Raw genomic sequence first — 24,350 nt, 5'->3', positions numbered from 1 at the left:
TAATTGAGGTATAATTCTTTATTTTTTATGCTTCAATGATAATCCATCTTATGGATATACAATATTTTGTTTATCCATTCATGTCCATGATGGACATTTGGCCTATCTCCACCTTTAGTTATTGTGAATAGGGCTCCTATGAACATTTGTGGACACAGTTTTGTTTGAACATTTTCAACTCTTTTGGTTATATAGGAGGGGGATATTTTGGTTATCTTGCAATTCTCTGTATAACTTATTGAGGAACTGCCAAACTGTTTTCCACAACATCCAAACCATTTTATATGCCCACCAGCAAGGTAGGAACATCCTAATTTCTCCACATCCTTACCAGCATTTCTTCTTTTCCTTTTCTTTCTTCTTTTTTTTTTTTTTTAATTACATTCATCTTAGTGGTTATAAGATGGTCCCTCATTGTGGTTTTCATCTGCATTTCCCTAATGACTAAGGACACTGGGCATCTTTTCCTATGTTTCTTGACCATTCGTATCTCTTCTTTGGAGAAATGTCTATTCAAGTCCTTGACCCATTTTAAAATTAGATTGTTCGATTTTTTGCTGTTGAGTTGTAAGGGTTCTTTATATATTCTGGATTGTAGACTCTTATTAGATAAGTGATTTTCAAATATCTTCTCCTATCCTATGGGCTCTCTTTTTACTTTCTTGATAATCCTTTGATGTACCCAAGTTGTGAATTTTGATGAAGTCTGAATTATTTATTTTTTTCTCTTCTTGTTTATGCTTTTGGTGTAATATCTAAGAAACCACTGTGAAATACAAGGTTGTGAAGATTCTCTCTTATGTTTTCTTCTAATATTTTATGATTTTAGCTGGCAGAGTTAGGTTCTTAATCCACTTGGGGTAAGTTTTTACATGGGGTGTGACTTAAGGTTTCAACTTCATTCTTTTGTGTGTGGATGTCCAGTTGTCCCAGCACTATGTGTTGAAGATTCTTGTTTCCCACTGAATGTTTTTGGGAACCTTATCAGAAATCAATTGGCAATAAGTGTGGGTTTATTTTGGTTCTAGTCCATTAATCTGTATGTCTATTCTTATGCCATTGCCACATTACTTGGAGTAGGGTAGCTTTGTAGTAAGTTTGGAAATCAGAAAGTGTGAGTCCTCCAGCTTTGTTTTTTTTTTTGAGATTGTTTTGGCTATTTGGGGTCCCTTGCAACTCTATATAAATTTCAGCATTTCTGCAAAGGGTATTGGGAATTTAATAGTGATTACAATAAGTCTGTCACTTTGGGTGATATTGCCATTTTAAAATCTCCTGGGGACATGGCTGGCTCAGTTAGTAGAGCACGGGACTCTCTATTTCAGGGTCATGAGTTCAAGCCCCACATTGGGCACAGAGTTTAGTTAAGAAACAATAATTAAGTCTCCAAATCTATGAGCATACAGTATATTTTCCTGTATTTAAGTCTTCTTTAATTTCTTTCAGCAATGTTTTACAGTTTTCATTGTAGATCTCTTACATCTCCATGGTTAAATTCATACCTCTCCTCTAGTATATTGCTCTTCCAAATTTTTTGTCCATTTTTAAATAATTGGGCCATTTGTTTTCTTATTATGAAATTTGTGACAGGTCTTTATATAGTCTGGATGCTATTCTCATCAGATATATGTTTTTACAAATGGTTTCTCCAATTCTGTGTCTTAACCTTTCATTTTCTTAACAGTGTCTTTCAAAGACATTGTTTTTAATTTTGATCAAGCCCAGTTCATCAATTTATTTTCTTATTGTTTGTGCTTTTTGTGTCTTATCTAAGAAATGTTTGCCAAACCCAAGATCATAAAATCTTCTCCTGTTTTCACATAGAAATTTTCTAGTTTTAAGGTTTTATGGTCTATGATCCACATTTAGTTAATTTTTGCCTAGAATGTGAAATGTGGACTTTTGAATCTAAAATGAAACATTTCAGTTTCTATTTTATTACTTACTAGTTGCGTCATATTAGACAAAACCTGCAACATTAACCCCAGTTTCTTCATTTGAAGCAAAGATAGTCATATTTACTTCCTGATCTGTCAGAATTAGTTGTGAGGAGCAAATGAAAAGAAGTAGAAAAGTGCTTTCTAAAATCAGAGCATAAATGTTAACTATTATTTCTAGCTGACAGCAGCAAAAGAATGATGATAGAAGAATGTGTCATAATTGGGGGAAAGAAAACAATTACTGGCAGTAGAGTGAGGTGTTTGAAAGCCCTGGCTTTTCAACAGACCTGTGGCTGAATTCTGGTTTTGCCACCTCTTGGGGGAAGAACCTCACGGAAAGTACTAAGCCTCTACTTCCCAACTTCCATATCTGTGCAATGGGGAAGGAGTGGACACTCCATAGGGTGCTTGCAGCCTGAAGGGGAGTTAAGTACAAAGCCCAGTGAGCTACACAGACTAGGGGATTAATAAATGGCATTTTTTGTAGGGCGCCTGGGTGGCTCAGTCGGTTGAGCGTCTGACTCTTGATTTTGGCTCAGATCATGATCTCCGAGTCATGAGACTGAGCCCTGTGTCAGGCTCTACACGCAGCTAGGAGTCTGCTTGAGATTCTCTCTCTCTCCCTCTCCCCCTCCCCCAACTGGCACTGCATTCTCTCTCTCTAAAATAAATAAATATATTTTTAAAAATAAATAAAAAATAAATGGCATTTTTGAGAGAGAATGACTATATAGAGAGACTATCTAATGAATATATATACACACATAGTATAATAAAATGATCATGTGGGCTGTCATGTTTATACAGGTGCTTTACACCAAGGTACAAAGATCAAGGTGAAAAGAAAGAATGCACCTTGCACTCTCCCACCTCTGGGAAAGTACACCTGCTCTTGGAATATCATTCCAACATCATTCTCTTTGCTTGTCTGACTTCATTTTCTAGGATTTATTTCTAGTGACATCTTCTCTTAGGAAGTTATGTGTTACCATTCTCCTCACACTGTCTGTTCGGGCACCTGGGTGGCTCAGTTGGTTAAGCGTCTGCCTTCGGCTCAGGTCATGATCCCAAGGTCCTGGGATCGAGTCCTTCATTGGGATCCCTGCTCACTGGGAAGTCTGCTTCTCCCTCTGTCCTTCCCCACTGCTCATGATCTCTCTCTGTCTCTCTCTCTCTCTCTCTCTCAATCTCAAGTAAATAAATAAACAAATAAAATCTTAAAAAAAAATTCTGTGTTCACAGAGTGTATTATACATACTTTTTTTTTTAAGATTTTATTTATTTATTTGACAGAGAGAGATCACAAGTAGATGGAGAGGCAGGCAGAGAGAGAGAGAGAGAGAGAGAGAGAGAGAGAAGCAGGCTCCCTGCTGAGAAGAGAGCCTGACATGGGACTCGATCCCAGGACCCTGAGATCATGACCTGAGCCGAAGGCAGCGGCTTAACTCACTGAGCCACCCAGGCGCCCCCTATACATACTTTTTTAAGCAAACCACACTATCTCATGATTACCTGCTCTTCAGTCAGCTTTGTTGATTATACAGCCAGCTCCTTGAAGGAAGGGAGCTGTCTTTGAGCCTGTCAAATCCCACATAATGTCTGGCATAGGTTAAGAGCTCAATATAGGTGTGTGAAATGGAAACTTGCATATATATTATTAATTTCTAATGTGGACATAAATAGATTTTGGCAGCTGAACTTTCTTGTTCGTTTTATAGCATAATACTGATGTTGACCCTCAATAGATCTAGTAGACTAACCTTTAATGGAACAGTTCTGGAAGAGGGCCTACTTCTCTTGGAGTGTCCACACCCGTACGGTAACACCCGTCACCAAGTTTGAAGTAATAACATGGACGACAGATGAACAGATAGAGCATTTGTCCAGGAGAAATGACACAGCCCACCTTAAAAAGTTTTCCATCAATGAATGCTGCTCAAAATAATTAGTTCTTCTGAAAAACCATGATACGGAATATACGGCAAGGTTGGTCTCAGGAGTACTTAAGAAAAAAGGATTTAATTAAATGCCCATGCATTGAAACATTTAATAGTTTGCATAATATGGAATTTTGTGAAAAGAGGAAATAGCGGCTCATAGAAACTTCCATTAAACTGTGACTGTACCTCCCTAATTCCATGCTCATAACTTCTCAGCCAATGATCTCACACACGTGCGGCCACCTCATAATAAACTGAAGCAATCGTCAGTAACGAGCTGGTGACAAAGAAGTAGGAGATGACACAATGGAATGGTTCGGGCTGACACCCGTTATGTGCCTTGCTCTTGAGGGACTGGGTCATGCCAGAGTGCACTGATCCCAAAGGGCCTCTTTGTCCCACTATACTTTACCAGAAACTCATGACCCATAGGCAAGAGCACTTTTATGGCCATAGTGTCATGCCAGGAAATGTTGACTCATGGCATAAATGGCAGAAGTGTGTTTAAGTACCAAACACTAAAGAATGTGCAGGTCAGTCTGGGAATAAACAGCAAGAAGCTGAAAAATGTATAAGCTTAAAAAAAAAAAAACTGACAAGAGTTCCTTGCATCCACAGAAATACACGTCTTTGGTCTCACCTTGCTCTGTTATTCAACAGTCCCAATGGTGTGACTAAGGGTCATAGCACCTGGCACTGAATCAGTCCTTCAGAAACATGCCTTGTCCAAGGCTATTGGCATAAGTGAAGAAGAGAACACAGAGGAGAGAGAGCAACTCTAAAAGGAGAGTGAGAAAAACAAAAAAGTAGGAGAGCAAGTGGCCATGAAGAGAGGTAGTCAAGGGGCACCTGGGTGGCTCAGTCATTAAGCATCTGTCTTCAGCTCAGGTCATGACCTCAGAGTACTGGGATCGAGTCCTACATTGGGCTCCCTGCTCAGCGGGGAGTCTGCTTCTGCCTCTCCACTTCCCCTCCTCCTGCTTGTGTTCCCTCTCTCTCTGTGTCAAATAAATAAATAAATAAAATCTTAAGAGAGAGATAGAGAAGTAGTCAAGAAAAGAAAGCAAGTGACAGGGACACTCGAGCTAAGCGCCAAGGAAATGACCCCACATCCTTTCTTCTTCCTCTTGTTACCCATTTAGTAATACCTCCTGAGAACTTGCTTCGTCCTGGCATCTGTGGTAAATGCTTTCTACCGTGTTGCCCCATTTCAATCCAACCACAACCCTGGGAGGCAGGTTCAGTCGTTACTGGTTACAGATGGGCCCTGGAGCTGGGAGCACCAGTCTACCCTGCTCAGAGTCCCACCATGAGCTGGGCTTTGAACTGAAATCTGTCTGAAGCCAGAGTCCAAGATCACACATAATCCAATCATTAAAAATCCAGAAATTATAAAGCACAAATATGGGAGAAACATCACAGGACCAGTGGCAGTATGATTTTACCATGTACACGAACTAGCAAGCAACACAGGGAACGTACTTGAACTGATAAATACAATGGTTATTATTATTATTTTTTAGAGTACTTATCCCGGGAGGCCATATACTTGAATCTGTCACATTTAAGAAAAGTGTCAAAACTGACCATCCATTTTATTCAAAAGATTTAAGTCCAAATGACTTTGTTCCTAAAACATCAAATTCAAGCTCAAATTCAAAAGACCTGATCCAACCAATGACAGGTCGAAGAATGCACGCCAGGCTCTGAAAGCCGGACTCTACCGTGTTGGAATAAGGGTGTCGTTTATAAGGTGACTGACTGCTTTCAAGAGGACAATCTTTGGGGTTTATAGTTTTGGCATTTTCATACAATCAGTCACTGCCTTCTGTTTCCAACCCACACAAAACAAGATATCAAGGGCGATATAATGGAAAAATGCATATAAGAAAGAAAAAAAAATGAAAATATGAACTGTCATTTGACCTTCCAGGGTTGACTTAGACACCACGACACACCCGAGATCAATCTCACGGGGCAAGAGTGTAAGTACTGGGGGATCTCGGGCTCTTCTGGGTGCATACCTGTCCCCCCACGGAACCCACACAACTAAGGAAAATTCTGGCTGTAAGCTGTTGTACGTTTCTTCTTCTCTCTTTTATTCTTTCTATTCCTGGTGAGGACTATGCCAACTGAGGTAATGAGGAAGCCAGAATGGGGAATTGCACTAAAAAGGGCAAAGAGTTACTTGTTTAAGAGGGAAAAAAAAAGAAAGAGGATCAAGTCAAGAGTGAAGAATGTGAACAGGAAGCTGAAGGAAGGACAGAAGGGAAGAAAAGAGAATGAGAAAAGAGACTTCCAAAAGTGCTGGCGAGGATGACAAATGTTGGCTATTCTTTAAAGTTTCAAAAAACGTACTTGTAAAGATTGGAGTTACAGGCCCACCTTGGAGATACCAAGGGTTCGGTTCTAGACCACCACAGCGAGGATTGTAATAAAGCCAGTCAAATGAAATTCTTCTGGTTTCCCATGCATATAAAAGTTATGTTTACACTATACTGTAGTCAATTATGTGTGCAGGAGCACTATGTCTTTAAAAATGTACATACCACGATTTAGAAATATATTATTGTTACAAAACGCTCGCCATCGTCTGAGCTTTCAGCGAGACATAATCACTGAGCACAGGGCACCATCATAAATATCATAATAAGGAAAAAGTTTGAAATATTGTGAGAATTATCAGAAGGTGACACAGAGACAGGAAGTGAGCACATTCTGTTGGAGAAAAAAATGGCGCCGGTAGATTTGCTTGACCCAGGGTTGCCAGAAATCTTAAATTTGTAAAAAAACCACAGCATCTATGATGACATGCAATAAAGCCAAGTGCAATAAAATAAGATATGCCTGTATTTTAAATTTCTTTTGGTTGTGGAATTGTGTTTCCCTGACTGCAACACAAGACCAGGCCATGAGTAGTTCTTGATTTATGCAGGATATAGTAGAATAACCTTTATAGCAAGTACTCTAGACGGGGGACTCAGGGGAGGACTTTAGGTTGATTATAAATCCTCATAATTGGGCGCCTGGGTGGCTCAGTGGGTTAAGCCGCTGCCTTCGGCTCAGGTCATGATCTCAGGGTCCTGGGATCGAGTCCCGCGTCGGGCTCTCTGCTCAGCAGGGAGCCTGCTTCCCTCTCTCTCTCTCTCTCTGCCTGCCTCTCTGTCTACTTGTGATCTCTCTCTGTCAAATAAATAAATAAAATCTTTAAAAAAAAATAAATCCTCATAATTGTATGAAATTTCTGTGGTCACGTGTACATGTATACTTTGAAGTGATGAGAACCTTCATGCTCATAACTTTTATCAGATTCCTTTTTTTAAAGATTTATTTATTTGAAAGAGAGTGGGGGTGGGGGAGGGGCAGAGAGACTGTGGAGCCAACTCCCAGCTGAGCGTGGAGGCCAACTGGAGGCTCCATCTCACGACCCTGAGATCACGACCTGAGCAGAAATCACGAGTCCGAGGCTTAACTGCGCCACCCGGGGCTCCCCAGGTTTTATCAGGTCCTTAAAGAGATTGTGATTCTTCTTACAAAATACAAACAGACAGCCACTGGGGAGAGAGAAGACACCCTCTCATGGCAAAAGACCAAGTTAAAAAAAAAAAAAAAAGTAACCACAGAAGAAACCTGATTTCTAATTGTACTACAAAAGCTTCAGAAGTTAGTCCAGATCCATTTATTTTGCCCGAGATACCAATGTATTCCTTCCCTCCCCGTAAATTCCTCTCCTGATTTCCTTGGTATTTGAAAATAACATTCAGTGGTGAGAGTTTTTTTTGTTGGTTGGTTTGTTTTTAAAGAAAATACTCCATGAATGTGCTAAATAAAGCAGGGGAAAGAACCACTGGCATTTTTGGGGACTCAAGAAAGGTGGAGGGAAATCAGAGTTCAACTCACAAGCACATCATTCACGGTAGTTGGAACAAGGCATTACGAGAAGCCCGGAAATCAGGGGGGAAAGCACAGCAAATATCAGTGAATATTAGGGTCGTCAGACTGATCACCTGTGCCGTTGAGGTAGACGGAAAGACATCTCCAGTGATGACTCTCCTACTGAAAGCGTTAGCGCATCACGCCGGTCACAGAAGCCTTCATGCAACGCATCATGGCTTAGACATCCCATTCTACTAACTGGATGGACATCTAAATTCTGGAGGGCAAAGAGCGCCCATGGGAGGACTGAGAACCATGAAAACCTGCCATTGCTTGGCTAAGTTTGTTCAAACCACCTACTCGAGTGTTTTAGGTGAACCAAATGGGAGGCACAGAGCAGCTCCCGAGTCTTTCACACGCGCCATCCTCCTTCATCTGCCTCATTCTTCCTGGCAGAGCAGCACCCACAAGAACACACCATTATCTTACTCAAGACCAAAAATTCCGCTCAGGGTCTCAGGAGAAGGCCGTCAGCAAATCAGTCATAGTCTTTTGCGGTTGGGGGAGCTGAGTCCCAGGCATGCCACCGGCATTCGTTAAATGCTTATTGAGTCAATGAGTAGCTAAATGAGTAAACTACAGACCTCTTTCCCCACTCCCATCACTGCAGTTCTGTAACTTTCATCCTAATCCCCAGCAACTGCGAAGATGATGTGGCAGGCCCGAGGGAGAATGAAGGACTCAGCTGGTGGGAAGACTGGCTTTGTCCCTCTGAGCCAAGGGACCTTTGGGAATTTATTTCATGGCTTTGAGGCCTCAGTTTTCTCATCGCTAGACTGGGTTAAAACTGGCAATCTTGTCAGGCTACTTTCAATGTTAAATGAGATCCCATGTTTGAAGGGCCCAGCTCCTGGTCTGCACACTATGGGCGCTTATGCTCCCTCTCTCTCTCTCCCTCCTCTCCCCTACCCTGCACAGTGCAGAGATCGCAAAAGAAGAGAAAAAAGAGAAAAAAAATGAAATGAATGGAGACAAAGGATGGGGAATCCATGCCACCCACTGCTGCCTGGGGCGGGGGACACCAGTTCTGTGGTCCCTTGAGGATTTCATAAAATAAGGGTTTGAAGAGCTCTATTATTTGCTCATCAGAAAGAGGGGTGGGGGGAGGGGGCTGAAAGGGGTGGGAGTGTGAAGAATTAGAGCCCTTTGGGGTGGAACAGGAGAGGGGGAGGAGGAAAAGAAAAGGAACACAGGGTAGGACCCAGACTGGAAGAAGACACGGATGGGATTTTCCCAGTATGGGGACTGCACCTCTGCTCAGAGGTGAATGGAAGTTCAAAACCAAAGGGTTGTTCCTCTTTCTTTTCTGTTCCTGTTCCTACACAATCTTCCCCTTCAGTCTACACATGTAGGAGACCATACTCATGCACGTGCATCTGTGCGCTTGTTGAAGGTAGAGCATGTGTTCTGGGATGGCAAGGGAAGAGGGGGGCACACATTTATGTCAAATTTCAAAGGTTACAATGGAGCTTTGAAAAGCACTGGCAAGATGTTCCCTTGGGATTAATAACTGAAAAGTAGTTAAATCCTATTACGTCTTTGGACCTGTCATTCCTTATTCCTTTCTTTAAGGTGATATGGGAGATAATCTGTCTATCTATCCTCTATCTGTCATCTGTCTACCTACCTACCTACTGTCCATCTACCTATCACCTACCTACCTACCTACCTATCTATCATCTATCTAGCATCACCTTCTTCTATCTCACCATGTAGGCAAGATCTCTGCCATAAAGAATAATGTTACGCTCTGTAGAATGATGCGCAAGGTACTATGGGCAGGGTAGGAATATTGGAAAATTCAAACTTCTAAGTTCTAATGAAACAACTTACTCCCTTTTAGACTTTGCAGCCAATGCAGATTTTGTGACAACAGAGTTATAAATGCACTGGGCTCATTTCAAGAGAGAACATCCAAATTGTAATAAAAATCATGGCTAGGGTTTGGATGTGGTTTGTGTTCTGATATTTTTGATTAAATTTTGTGATATTGCACAACTTCGGATGGGTCATTTTGTGGTAAGGGCCTATCTATTTCTATTAACACACGACGTTTGAAGAAATAAATTGATTTTAACCCATCTTTTCAGCTCATTATTTTGTGGAAGTCACAAGAATATTTACAAATTGCAAAAGAACTTGCTGTGTAATACATCCAGCTTCAAATTATAGCAACAGGATGATGTCCCTGTTTTCTTTTTCAAGCCGACCTACAATTGAGTTACTAGCACTTAAAGACATTTGTTATCAAGATGGTTTTCTTTCTTTCTTTCTTTTTTTTAAAGATTTTATTTATTTGACAGAGAGAGATCACAAGTGGACAGAGAGGCAAGCAGAGAGAGAGAGAGGAGGAAGCAGGCTCCCTGCAGAGCAGAGAGCCCGATGTGGGACTCGATCCCAGGACCCTGAGATCATGACCTGAGCTGAAGGCAGAGGCTTAACCCACTGAGCCACCCAGGTGCCCCTCGAGATGGTTTTCAATGCTTTTAAAAGGAAAGAGTAAAGTCTTCTAAAGTGACCATGATACATTTAAGTAAATATTTTCCCCAAAGGTTCCCTGTATAATTGAACTTGAGAAGACACAGGTAAACACACAGGCACACCATAGTATTTTAGAAAGTAATTTACCATTTCCTTTGATTTTGGAAAGCCCTACATGTAAAATATACAGAATCTGTTGCAATTTCTCACAATACCCTTTTTCCTAAAGGTTTCCCAAGTTGGGTGCCCAACAGCCCTGATCAATCAGCTAACCAACGGGCTCGGAGCTCTTAGGGGGAGAAAAATCACTGTTGCTTTTCTCCTCGGCCTTGCTCTCCACTGTCCCCCAAACGGCTTTACAATTGAGTTTACAGATCAAAAGACTTTTTCTACAAATACAAACTTCTGTTGGTATATGCAGAGATTTCCGGAAAAGTCAACATTTACTTAGTGTGAAGAGCTTGGATCTGAGCTGGTGGAGGGATCAGCAGGTTTATCTAACCCAGAAAAACAACTCAAGCAGCTGAATTACACAGGTATTCATCTTGGTCCCCCCAAGGAGCTTGGCTGGCGGCACTCAAAACCAAAGTGGGAACTTAATAAAAATGAAAATTGTGGTAGCAAAATACACTTACAAGGTTAATGTGACCTCTTGCAGAAAATTTGGGAGGTTAAAGTGGTTTCTATGTAACCACAGTCCTGACTTAGAAAAACCCCAGAGAAACAGCTGCATTTTGATCTACAACTTGCCTTGCCTGAATACGAAACCCCAGCTTTTCAAGGTGTGTGAGTCTTGCGATGCTGGATTTTGAACATGACCTCGGGGGAAAACTGTATGCAGCTCTCATTGAGAAATAACTGGGCTAATAAGACCCGTAGAAGTTTACGGTTACACATGGGGCAAACAAATATTGGCTCCGGGGATCCCACAGTTCTGTTCTTGGACTACGGAATGACAGAGAGGAGTAAAAGGGAGTATTGATGAAGAAGATTGTGTCCTCGCACCCATGTTCTCTTACCTGCGAATGTCTCCACTTCTGGCACTGGGTCGCAACTGGCCGAGGCAGCCCTGGCAAGACACCTTCCAGCTGCTGGAAGATGAGCCCCTGCACGTCCTCGGTGTCGTGCTCCAAGTGGGTGACTCCAAAGGGGACAGTGGTGTGAACCACAACGGAAGGCCCGACTTCGGACGACTCTAGTATAAGAGGAACACAAAGACATGGCTTGAAGCAGGTCAGAGGGAAACGTCTGTCAGCCTTTCAAATCAGGGTTAAGAACGAATCACAATAAGCAGACCATAAATAGTCCATAAGTAGACCATAAATAGGGGGAAACAGATTCTAATCCCTAACCACCAAGTTAAACTATCTCTGAAATTCAAAATCAAGCTTCTCTGAAGAGGAGGACAGAATCACGATGTATATTAGAGGAAAAATTTTCAGATCCTACCAGAGAACCAGAAGGAAGGGGAAAAGGAACATCTAGTAATTTCTGCCTCAGGTAAAATCACCATCTCTCGTCCACTAAATTATAAGTTCCCCAGGGCAGGAGCTGTTTCTCAGGTATCGCTTATACTCTCCTTGAATTCTGAGAACAAAGTAGATGTTCAGTAAACGCTTCTTCATTGTCTGTTAAATGGATTGCAAAATATTTTGTTGAAATTATATAAGTGACAGAATAAAATATCTTTACCACGTTCAAAAAAAAAATCAAGCTTCTCTCTAAAAATGGGCTTGACTTCCGAACGTTCTTTATCTTTGAAGCAGCACTAAGAGTAAAACCGTCCTCATTTATCCCACGAACTACTTTCCATTTTTGTTTGCCATGGAGTTTATGTGTTTGTTTTGCAACATTTCCATGAATTCAAATAATGCACGTCACCTTCGTCTCTTTCACTCTTTGGTGGAATACAGAGAATCGAATGAAGTTTTAGGTTGAGAGCAAAGTGGCTGAGGTCTTACAAAACACAGTCTTGACAGGGACGTTAAGAGTCTGCCTGTTGTTATGATTTTAAATCATGTAGAAGAGAAAGTTGAGGGGAGGCGATCATAGATCAAAAAATGCATGAAATAGGGGCGCCTGGGTGGCTCCGTCGGTGAAGCGTCTGCCTTCGGCTCAGGTCATGATCCCAGGGTCCTGGGATCGAGCCCCGCATCAGGCTCCATGCTCAGCAGGGAGTCTGCTTCTCCCTCTACCCGCCCCCCACTTGTGATCTCTCTCTATCTCTTTCAAATAAATAAATAAATCTTTAAAAACATAAAACGCATGACATAATAAGACAGTTGGTTCTCCCCCACCCCTCGCTGAAAGAAGAGAATATTGAAGTGTGTAAGGTCTGACAGGGGCTGGCAAGCCTGATTCTGAAAATTCTCATTTTGGACTGTCGAGGGTAAGACAACGATCTAGATGAGCCAGGCGTGTTTGAACAATTTTACACACTAAAAATATTCCGTGGCACAACATTAAGCCGCTAACTTGCTACAGGCCTGCTTATCTTCTTTCCATTTCAGAGTTTTTGTTTTGTTTCATTTTCTGTAAAATCGGAATCTTAGTACCGATCCCACAGGTCCGTGGTGGGGATTATGGGATGAACGGCCGGGAAGAGCTTGGCACAATTTCTGGCGCTGAGCAGGGGCTTCATCGATGGGACCCACGAAAACAGAAGCAATACTCCCGATATAGACAAAAGAAAAGGTCCCGTGGTCTTGCCTGAATGATAGCGCTTTTTTTTTTTTTAAGTGCTTCATCTTTTCCACTGCTCTCTGCCCAGAGAATTCTGGATTGTGAATTTTACAGCAGAACGCAGGGGAAGGGGGAGTCCCAAAATGCTGTGAGCATTTTAAAATCAAGTGAGGGCTTCCAAATATTTTTATATGCACGAGGTGGGAGAGCTGACTTTGGAATCCATGCGGTAAATACAGTGTAAGGAGCTTGTCCCCACAGGGGCTGGAACAACGTGGAGGAGGACACGGAGGAACCACCTCTGAACATTCTGTGTTAAACCCGCCAGGCTAGATGTTAGCGGTACCTCGCACAGGGAAGGACCCAGGAGTTCAAACCCTCCAAACTTGTCACCCATGGGGGACAGGACAGGCTCAGTCCACACAGCGTGCAACTCTTGGCCTCAGGGACCTTGAGTTCAAGCCCCATGTTAGGTGTAGCAATTACTTCAAAATAAAATCTTAAAAAAAAAAAAATCCGGTCACCCATCTCCCCCCAGGGAGTGTTATTTTGGTTCCCAAGTAATAGATTCAGGGAGGCTTCCTCCCAGCAAGGGGGTGTCAGCCCCATCCCCCTTCTGTTGGGGACCAAATCTTCCCAAAGACAGAGAAAACTACTGGGTCAACCTTCGGAAGCACAAGAGTCGGAGTTCAGAGCTGGCTTATGGATGGCAGGCTTCCAAGAAAAGTGAATGCTAGCCGCGTGCTGGGACTCTGAAGGTTGCACTGACCCAGCCATTTTGATGGGGGGCTGGGGGGAGGGTTGGGAGTGGGGGAGACTCATAAAATGACTGAGGGCCGTGATGGTGCCTTGCCAGGTTTCTCCCATTTACATCAGCCATCCACTCTAAGAAAAACAGTAAAAAAGGAAATTTAAGACCCAAAATGAAACCGTTCTTGCATGACAATGAGAGAAAACCTGGCTCTTGTTTTTATTGGAATCAAACAAAAATCTTCCAGAATTTAGATTAAAAGTTGAATCAATGCAACCCGAAGCAATGAGTTTGAAGGGAACGCTCCCTTTGCCCCCTCCTCCCACCCCCCCCAAATGAAAGGGTATCTTCAGAAGCTAGGGCCCCAAAATACAAACAGCCAGCCAGAGTTTAAATGTGACTCGGGTTTGGAAAGAGACCACGGGGAAGAGCCACGAGTAAGTGAGTAGGGTTCAGAGCGTCGAGTCATTATAGTCCGTATTTTTAGGTCACTGGGAAGGTGGTAATAATGTTACCTTTCTTCTCCTTCTCTTTATTCAGTTTAATAAGCACAGCACTTCACTTTTGGCATACGAAATGTTAAGTTCACGTTAAGACGACAAATGTTTCTGTCCACTGGGAGATCAGGGGCTTTAGTGGGAAGGCAAGTACTTGAACCTGAGCATCCTAACGGCCCAGTGGTCCCGGACAACTTAATCTCTGGGGCCTCACCTTCGCACATCAATTAAAAGGGAACATTACTACGTACCTTATAAGGCTGTCACAAGTGTTAAATGGGTGAGGACACATAAAACCTTTCTTCAGACAAGAAGTGCTACCCAAATGCGACAGACCCCCAGATCATACTCTTGCTTCGGCCTCTATGCCATAGCAGGAGTCGCTTCAGAAGGGGAAAACAGTGTTGGCTTCTCTCAAAGCTTGAAGACTGATGATTGTATCAACACCCCAGGAACCGTGGCAGACTATTCCTGGATACAGACACAGCAGTTTTTATATATTTGTTTATTGTGGTAAAATAGACATAATCTAAAATTCACCACTTTAACCTGTTTTAAGTATGCAGTAGTCTCGCATTAAGTATACCCACATTGCCCTACAACAATCACGGACGTGGGTACCCAGAGCTTTTTAATCTCTCCGCGTCAAGTCTACACCCAGGAAATGCGAAGCCCCTCCATCCCCGTTCCCCCAGCCCCTGTCAACCACCATTCTGTTCCTCTCTCTGATTCCCACTACTTGACGTGGCTCATAGACACGGAATAATATGACATCCTTTCAGGATGGGTTTATTTCATCTAGCATGATGTCTGTAAGGCTCACCTGTGTTGCAACAAGTGTCTGAACCCCCTTCCTCTTTAAGACCGAATAATATTCCAGGGTACGGATGGACCACGTTTTGCGTACTCAGTCATCTGTCCATCCATTTATGCGTTCTTCCGCCTTCTGGCTGTTTTGAATGAGGCTGATATGAACACGGGGCACCCATATGTATTTGAGGCCCTGCTTTCCCTTCTTTTGGGTGTGTGCCCAGGTGTGGGATGGCTGGACCATATGGCAATGCTATGTTTAAATGTCTGAGGAACCACCATATCGATTTCCCACAGCGGCTGCCCCATTTCCTCATTCCCACCAGCAAGGTACAAAGCGTCCAATTTCTCTGCATCCTCGTCAACACTTGTTATTTTGTTTTATTTGTTATAATAGCCATTAGTCTACAGTTTTGAATGGGGTCAAAGAGCTAAGAGTTGGTTAACAACAGCATGAGCCCCAGCGTTAGCAGTGGGGCAGAATTTCTGTCTACGGCCGATGGAATACCGAGCTCAATAAGGCCCTCCAGGGAAATACTTACAAAACTGTCCCCTGTCCCCCAAACAAAAACTGAAATTTATCTTAAAATAAGGACATGAGCTGCCTCAGAGCCACGGTCAGATCAATCATAAAAAGAACCACTAAGAGGTTAAACACACTGAAAGACACAATGCTACTTATAACAAAATACATTTGTTTAAAGACTTTATCTCTTTAGAGAGCAAAAGCGTGAGGGGTGGAGAGGGGCAGGAGCAGAGGAGAGAGCGTCTCAACCAGGTTCCATGCCCAGCGCAGAGCCTGACGCTCGATCCCACGACCCTGAGACCATGACCTGAGCTAAAATCAAGAGTCAGACACTTAACGGACTGAGCCGCCCAGACGCCCCAATAAAACCATTTTTAAAAGAAATCCTGACTCAATTGTGTTGAGTCAAAGAATGTGATCTGTATGATACTTTAAGATCTCTGGAATGGCTTCAAACATCGTCAGTTTTCCTAAGTGTTACCTGTGTGCTTGAGTGGTTTTTAGTCATTGAATTAAATTTTAGTTAAGTCTGCTAGGACAATCTTATCAACTGTGTGGTTCTAATCAACTAAGTTCTTATGAATTGTCTGCCTGATCAATTAGTGAAAGAGGTATATTAAACATCTGTCCTGAATATGGTAAAATTCCCAGTTTCTCCTTTTAGTCCTGACAATGTTTGCTTTATACTGAAGCTGTTACCAGTTTCCGGCTATTTCCTGATGCCTTTTAATAATACACTGTGAACGTCTTTACATTTAGAAATGCCTTGAAGTTTATTTTCTATTTTTTATTTGTTCCACTCTTCCAACATTTGTTTCTTTTTAAAATTTTTTTAAAAATTGCCTTCTTTTTGTTTAAACCGCTTTTACCCTTTATTTCATTTTTCCTCTTTTCTAGTTTGGACATTATATACTTGGTTTCTGTTTTTAGGGATTACCCACAGACTTCAGCATCCAAATTAAAGTCAAAAGTTAATATGTTTATCCTTCTCCAGTTTCATATAAGAACCTTTGACTACTTTAATTCTGATTTTATGTTTTATGGGATTTTTTGTCTGTTTGTTTTTATTGTTTTTGTCCAGGATTCATGAATTCAGCTTTTTAAAAATAAATTCAGTGTTTGTATTTATCTATCCACAGCTTCCTTCATGGATCTCACAGCTTGTCTCTAGAGTTATTTTCCTTTTCCCAAAGTATCTCATGTTGAAGTTCCTTAATGAGATTCTGTTGAAGGCTTTTGATTTTCTAAAAATGTCTTTATTTCACTGACATTTGCGAAAGATAGTTTTCCTTGGCATGTAATATAATACATTGAAAATATTTGCTCTCAGCACTTTAAAGATAATGTTCATATAGGTTAGCTCATACTGATACTGTTAAGAAGTCAACTCCATTGGACTGCAGATCCTCTGAAGGTAATTTTCCTTTTATATCTGGATGTTTCTATTGTTTTCTCTTTGCCTTTGGGGTTCTGCAGTTTGACTTGGCTATCTTGAGATGTTTCTTTTTGCTTCTGTTCTTTGACTTCCTTGAGTTTTCTTAATCTGGAGACTCAGTTTTGTCATGAATTTTGGAAACAATTCTCCCTGTTCTTTCTATTCGATCTTCGTGGAACTTGGATTAGAAATAGAGCAGACGCTCTGACTCTGTCTTCATGTGTCTTGGGTTTCTTTTTAATATTTTCCATTTCTAACTCTCCATGCTAGATTCTATGTGATTTCCTCTGATTTACCTTTCAGTCTACTCTTCTCCCTTCATCTGCGTTTTTTTCTGATATTCCATTTGTCCCTTGAATTTCAAATTTAAATATTAAATTATTTAAATAATTAAATATTAAATAAGTAACTATTTAACTTAAATATTAAATTATTCTTCATCTGTAAAGGTTGTGTTTTTCAGATCCGCATGATCCATTTGGATTGTTTCTTTCTCTTTTATTTCTCTAAATGGGGTCAATGTGTTCTACTGTGTGTTTGGTTATTCCCCAATCTGTGGTCTTTATGAGTCTGAGTCCCCTTTTCGTTGTGAGGGATGGCTATCACCACATGCTCATGATGGTGTCTTCCTTGTGCGTTTTGTGATTTCTTTTTTTTTTTTTCCTATTGTGAGCCTAAAGTTCCTAGCAACTGCATCTGAGAAATTCTCCCAGGCCTCAGCTTAAAGAGTGTTCCTTTGGAGATTTACTTTCGCTTCTGACAGATGCCTTGGGGGCAATACTGCCCATGACTGCTTTAACTAGAATTTTGGAATATACTGGCAGAATGAATTCTTGCATCAAATTTGCCTGATGGTGGTTATGTGGTCTGGCATCTCAGGGGAGACATTTCATATCTTTTCTTGTTTTTTCCACCCCACTCAAGGACAGGCAAGCATCTCCATTGCCTTCTTCTGCCAGATAGGATATATCAGATACAGAGAAGTTGTTTATTTTTATTTTTAGAGAGAGAGCGTGCGACAGTGAGCACCAGCAGGGGGAGGGGCAAAGAAACAGAGAGAAAGAGCATCTCAAGCAGGTGCAGAGCCTGACCCGGGGCTCTATCTCATGGACCTGATGTCATGACCTGGGCTAAAATCAAGAGTCAGATGTTTAGGGGCACCTGGGTGGCTCAGACAGTTGAGCGTCTGCCTTCAGCTCAGGTCATGATCTCAGGGTCCTGGGATCGAGTCCCCGCATCGGGCTCCCTGCTCAGCGGGGAGCCTGCTTCTCCCTCTCCCTCTGCCTGTTGCTCCCCCTGCTTGTGCTCTCTGTCAAGTAAATAAATAAAATCTTAAAAAAAAAAAAAAAAAACGAGCAGGTTTATTAAAAAAAAAAAAAGAAGAAGAGCTGGACACGTAATCCACTGAGCCACTCAGGCGTCCCCAATGTTGAGAAACTTTTAAATCTTGAAGAAACAGAGTGATTTTTCTTGGAAGACAAAAGTTATCAAAATTATCTCAACATAAAGAAAATCAGTATAAACCAAAATATATAAAAGAAATTGAAAACACAGTCAATACATTAATTTTTTAAAAATGGCTTCAAGATCTGGTTGCTTTACTTGTGGTTTGTTTGAAATTGTCAAGTGAGCATAATGTTTATTATAGACATACACATCATATTTACACACATAAATATATACACAATACTGCAAGTTATTTCTCTATTAATATTAACAGGCACATTTTTTCATATTAGGAGGCATAATTAAGAAAAACATGATAATCTCAATATATATATAAAAGTCATTCACTAACATTTAATATCAATTTATTGGAAAAAAGATACAACATGAGAAAAGTTACTTTCTCAAAACCTGATAGAATATCTTTCTTAAGCTGATGATTTATATCATACTTTACAATGAAATGATACAGATATTTATCAGAGTAAAATCAGCATAAACCAAGGATGCTTAGAAAGACTGGTGGTAAATAACACTGCTCTGGTTAGTGCATTAAGGTAAAAAATAGAAATAAAATTTGTAATACTAGAAAGAAAGAAAAATCATGTAATTGAAAACAACAGTGACCCAACATGAAAGCCTTCAAATAAATTCAAATATTTTTTTAAAGATTTATTTATTTATTTGACAGACAGAGATCACAAGTAGGCAGAGAGGCAGGCAGAGAGAGAGGAGGAAGCAGGCTCTCCGCTCAGTGGAGAGCCCAATGTGGGGCTCCATCCCAGGACCCTGGGACAGTAACCTGAGCCGAAGGCAGAGGCTTTAACCCACTGAGCCACCCAGGCGCCCCAAATTTAAAGATTTTGATGTTAAATCGATTTCCCTATATACCCACAAGAATTAGTAAGAAAAAAATATTAATTAATTACACAAGAGTTTTTTGGAATTTGAAGAAAAATGACCCTAAAGGGAAAAATAAAGCAATGAGAATATTTCCAATTTTTTTTGAGAAATCAATGAGTCAAGACTTGTTTTGCCATATATTTAAATATTCTCTAAAGTCACAGCAATTAAAAATGTCCAATACTGATGGATAAGGGTAGTCAGTGAATCAAAATAGATATCTCTGGAAACATATTCTAAAATAGATTTAGATGTATCCAAAATAGTGGATAACAAACTTAAAACAATGGAGAAAGACACATTTCTTATATCGTGCTAAAAAATCTGATATGTAGAAAAAATAACTTAGAATATTCCCCTCTCACTTCTGATCCAAATTTGGGACAGTTTCTGCTTTCTTACCTATGTAACCACATGAAGAATGGACATTCTTCCGTTAGATGGCAAGCTGAAACTCCCCAGGACACCTTTATTCACATACAAGATCTTAGAGACCTCTTCTATCTGATAAACCTCCCTTTTGGGCAGGATCGATCAAGGGACAGAGGTGGAGTCATGATGGACAGACGGGTCAGGCCAGTTCTAGGTCCCACCCCTCCCAGGGAAGGAAGGAGTGGCACATACCGTAGCTGCCGGCCAAGGGCAGCGAGGCAACAGTGAAAACCTATCTTTAGTTCCTGATGCAAAGAGCACTCAAGTGGGCGTCTAGGGTGGTGTTCAGTGCTGCAGGAAGGACGTGCATGGAGGGCTTCAGGGATTGACCCACAGTCTGACACACTGGTGAACCATTACCTGCTAACTGGTGTGGCTCAGCGGTGAAATTCAGCAGAAGGATGGATGCACATGATGGACAGCAGACTAGACAAGGTGCGCAGATGGCCATGTTACGGCTCTCCTCCCTGCACCCTCCTGGCAGTAAAAACTGGTGGCAAGTGTCCTTCTCCCCGCTCCAAGCGGCACTGGCCCAACAACCCTTGCCCCGTAGCCATAAACACTCCGATTACAAGTTAGCCTTTTCCTATAGCGCCAAGCCCAGCAGCAAATGTCACAGACAGTAAAACGAGCACATCCCCAAGTCCAACAAAGCAATCCAGCCCCAGCTCACCCTGAGGAGGAAAGACTAGCAGGGAAAGGGAAGGATGCTGAGGGGCGGGGAGGGGAAGTGGGCTAAGATGGGAAGATGTGCCCTTCTGAGGTCTTCTCCCCTTCTCCACCTTCCCGGCAGAGCCAACCCAAACAGGAACAGAGCACTCAGCCGCCAGAATTCCAGCTCCTTGAGGTCCCCAGGGGCCTCACTATCCCAAGGGACCACCTGCAGGTTTCATTTGCTCTTTAATAAGCCCGGTCTGTTTCTTATGGGTAGATGACAGAGACCCAGATTCTTCTGAGTGCCTACTCATGTCACAGGCCATTTCATCACCTCCTACCTGGGAGCCCGGCTCGTGGGCACCTTCATTACCTCCAATTGTAACCACAGCTGTGATTGTGTAGGGAGTATCTCTATTCATCTGACACGGTTTTCTGGTTTTAACTGAAGAGGAAGGTTCTGGAATTAGAGATGGCTGAAATGACGATGGGCCAGGCAAGGGGGAAAAATGGGTTTACTCACGGTTCTCCCTCTACTTATTTCATTTTTATGCTATCATCTTTGAAGAAAGAGAGTTGTTTTATTTTCTTCCTTCCTCTTTCCCTAGAAGGGGGGACTGGAATAATGGGTAATAGCGATTGCTTTAAATACCCAAGGAAAAGCACTGAAGAGGTCTGAATGAACAGCTTTATCTGGGAGACATAAATGGCAGGAAATGTAATTCAAGTATAATTGTGGATTTTTTTCCCCTCATTCCTACTGAAGGTGGTTACCTCACTCTTCCTAGGAAACTATCATCTATCATCTAAGATTTACAGAAAATTCTGGTGCTATGTCCCCACCTAAGGAACCAGTTAAGTTTTATTTAATATGGATGAATCAGATCCCCTGCTCCATCCTGACAGCACACTGTTTCTGAAGGACATCTGTTGAACTTTGGATCTTGACTGAGAAATTTGTCTCTCATCGCCCAGCTATGTGACTGAAGGCCGGTCATACTGTCCCTGTGATTCCTCAGGTCAGTGTTGCCACGGGATGACTCATGCGACATATTCATAGTTATTAGGAAAAGCAAAAACAATGAAATTCTTTGGTCAAATATTTTTGAAATGCCTGTTTTAAATAAAATTAAATAAGACTTCTTAGAGTCCCTAATAGGGTTACTCCCAATGTGATCCTTTAAAGGAAAAATAGCAGGAAATTATTTTTGGTGGTTTAAAACTTTTACTTAAATTCAGAAAATATAAAAAACAAAAAGGTTACTCAAACATGGTGAAAGGGTATAAAGAGAAAAATAAGTAAAGGTATTGCTTCTAACTTAGCCCTGGCAGTCTCATTCCCCAAGGTAATGGCTGTCAACAGTTTCCCATGTATCCTTCCAGAATTTTCTACACACGAGACTGCAGATCTACTCTCCTCTTCAAAATGGAAATACGCTCTTACTACGCCTTGAACTTGCTTTTTTTCATTTGACCTATCTGGATGGCTTTTTAACCAGCTCATGTTGGTCTGCTTAATTTAATAGTATGGAATCACCCCGGTTTGTTACCGGTCATCCTCAGCTAGATATTCCTTTTCCTTTTTTCCAGTTTCTGTGACAAGCAATGAAAGGCCGAAATGAGCACATTTATTCATGTACCTTTGGTGCACTTACGTGAGACCATCTCTAGGATAAACTGCTAGAAATAGGACTGCTGAGTCAAAGAGTAAGCACATTTAAAATTATTTCAGATACAGCCAAAGCGTCCTCCAAAAGGGACACTCTCCCCAGTAGCATCGGAGAGGTCTCACGTCTCCATACTCTTACTAACACCGAGTCAGTTGTGCTAATCAGCCAGGTTGCAATGTATCTGATTTACTGTTAGTGAATTACATGTTAGTGAATTACATGTGAATGTGGCATTTTTGCATATAAACCCAATTTGTATATTCTTTTCCACTGACATGCCTTTGTCTTGCCCTTCTGGTAAACACGGTACCAAGCTCAGGATCCCTGCACAGATGAAGACCCTGTCAAATGGTGAATTCAGAAGCTGGTGTGCAGGAAACGCGCCTCGTGTGTCATTTGCAAAATCCACGGGTGGAGGCCGACTCACTCCATCTCAGAGGGCTCGGGCTCCTGAATTTCCTCGGAGCCGTGGCTCGTGCCTCCCACTTCGCTGACGGGAAGCCTCAATCTCAGGGAACGATGCGTCACGGGCGGAATCAGAGTATTAACGGGACTGTATTTAATTGTTTATTTCCTAGCTTGTCTTCCCTCTGGACTGCGAGCTACTTGAACTTACGGATCCTCTTTTGGGATTGGGCTCAGGGTGGGCAATCCACATTTGTTGGATTACCCGAATGAACAGATGGATGGAGGAACAGTTACGTTGTCTGTCCGTCCGCACCCAGGGGGCATGGAGTGGGAGGGGAAACAGGATGGGGTCAGCTCTCCGAGACAAAGCTACAGCGCATTTGCCGTGAGTGTCTTTTGGAGCATATGTATGTATGAAGGCATGCATTTGCCTTTATTTAAATAAAGGGCAGAAGGGAAATGTTAAAAACCAACGCATATGTATGTTGGTAATCCTTGTTATCCAAGGCTACATATGTTTGGATGTCTTCTGTTTAGCAAGATACACAGACATCCTCTAAACAATCCCATATAAGAGGACCATACTGATAGGCGTTTAGTTAAGTATAAACAAGTGTGTAAAACCCCACACGACGAACTGAACATAAAATGAGAATTCCCCTCAAGTTCATACTTCCAATTTTAGAAGATGTTTCCCCAGAGCTCTGGTATAAGGAAATGTATACAAATTCAGGAAATAACCTCCCAGTAAACAATGGAAAATTGTTCACAGAAGAGTGTGTTCTGCCTTCTCCAGCCAGCTGAGAAAGTAAATGACAACATTCGCCGGTAATCCAAGCTACTTGAAAAATAAACAGTATATTGCCTATATATTCCACCATACTCCACCATACCCTGCTGGAAGCAAGATGTGGTCAGGGGTGGGAACAGGGGCTGGACTGGACCACTAAGTATTAGGGAGGCATCCCCAAGTCCTGAGAGTGGAGAGGAGATGGGAGAACGCAAGTTTGAGGCAAATCTTCAAAGTCAACAAGGCTTTCTAGGAGGTAAGGCAATCGGTGGAAAGAGCTAACTTATACAGGAGTGGAGGATGGCCCCAAAGGCTGGGTGTGGAGGATAGGCAGGGAGGACTCCTAGTCCCAGGAGTTGGAAGAAAAAATACACATTGCTTACACAAATTCATTTTGCTATTTCTTTTCCTCTTGGACTGGCTTTGGGTCTTATAAAGGGGCTCAAACCAGTCATAAATGGTGAAAGACTTCTACTTGGTATTCTACTTACTAGATTCAAGAAGCCCAGGAAGTTAAAGGAAGGTGTGGTAGAAGATAGTCAAATACTGGCCTCCAGGCTGGTTGGGAGGATTGTGTGTGGTGAACACCACCTGCTCTGCATCTCTTGGCTCTTCTGTGGCAACAGTGCCCAAATTTTGATTGATGGGATTACACCTCCCCTACTTTGAGCTCTGACAAAGGTGGCCTAGGCTGAAGGGATCAGTGAATCCATTCGCTCTGATTGGTTCGGCAGGGGGTCCAGAAGCCAGACGGATCAGCCAATGAGATTCACTTCCAAGAATACTGGTGAGCTTTTGGAAAATGGGCTCTTTTTTGTAACTTGGCACTGAGATGCTTGGTACCACCTGGTAGTTCACCATAAAGAAATCGAAGTCAGCCGAAGGTAGAGACAAGAAACAGACAGAAGCGAAGTCTTTATGATGTTGGTTGAATCAATCCAGGCAGCTTTACTGTCTTAATGTAAAGTCCTACAGCTTCACCCCTAGATTTTTCAGGAACAATACCAATAAAGCCCCCTGCGCCTTTTTTTTGCAGGAGCCATCGGAGT

The 24,350-nt window shown here is 41.9% G+C and overlaps 1 protein-coding gene across 1 annotated transcript in view; it reads right to left on the bottom strand.

The window, feature by feature from the left end:
• The window catches only part of LOC111144835 (renalase, FAD dependent amine oxidase), a 246,285-nt gene that overhangs the window by 13,467 nt on the left and 208,468 nt on the right, over positions 1–24,350 (bottom strand). Inside the window, exon 6 of the mRNA XM_022499357.1 lies at positions 11,317–11,492. Coding sequence (XP_022355065.1) covers positions 11,317–11,492 — 176 coding nt within the window. The remainder of the gene's footprint in view (positions 1–11,316; positions 11,493–24,350) is intronic.

This window comes from Enhydra lutris, unplaced genomic scaffold (genome assembly GCF_002288905.1).
Source record: "Enhydra lutris kenyoni isolate GAN:26980312 unplaced genomic scaffold, ASM228890v2 scaffoldscaffold12, whole genome shotgun sequence".
NCBI lineage: Eukaryota > Metazoa > Chordata > Mammalia > Carnivora > Mustelidae > Enhydra > Enhydra lutris.
This window is presented reverse-complemented; position numbering and strand designations above follow the sequence as displayed.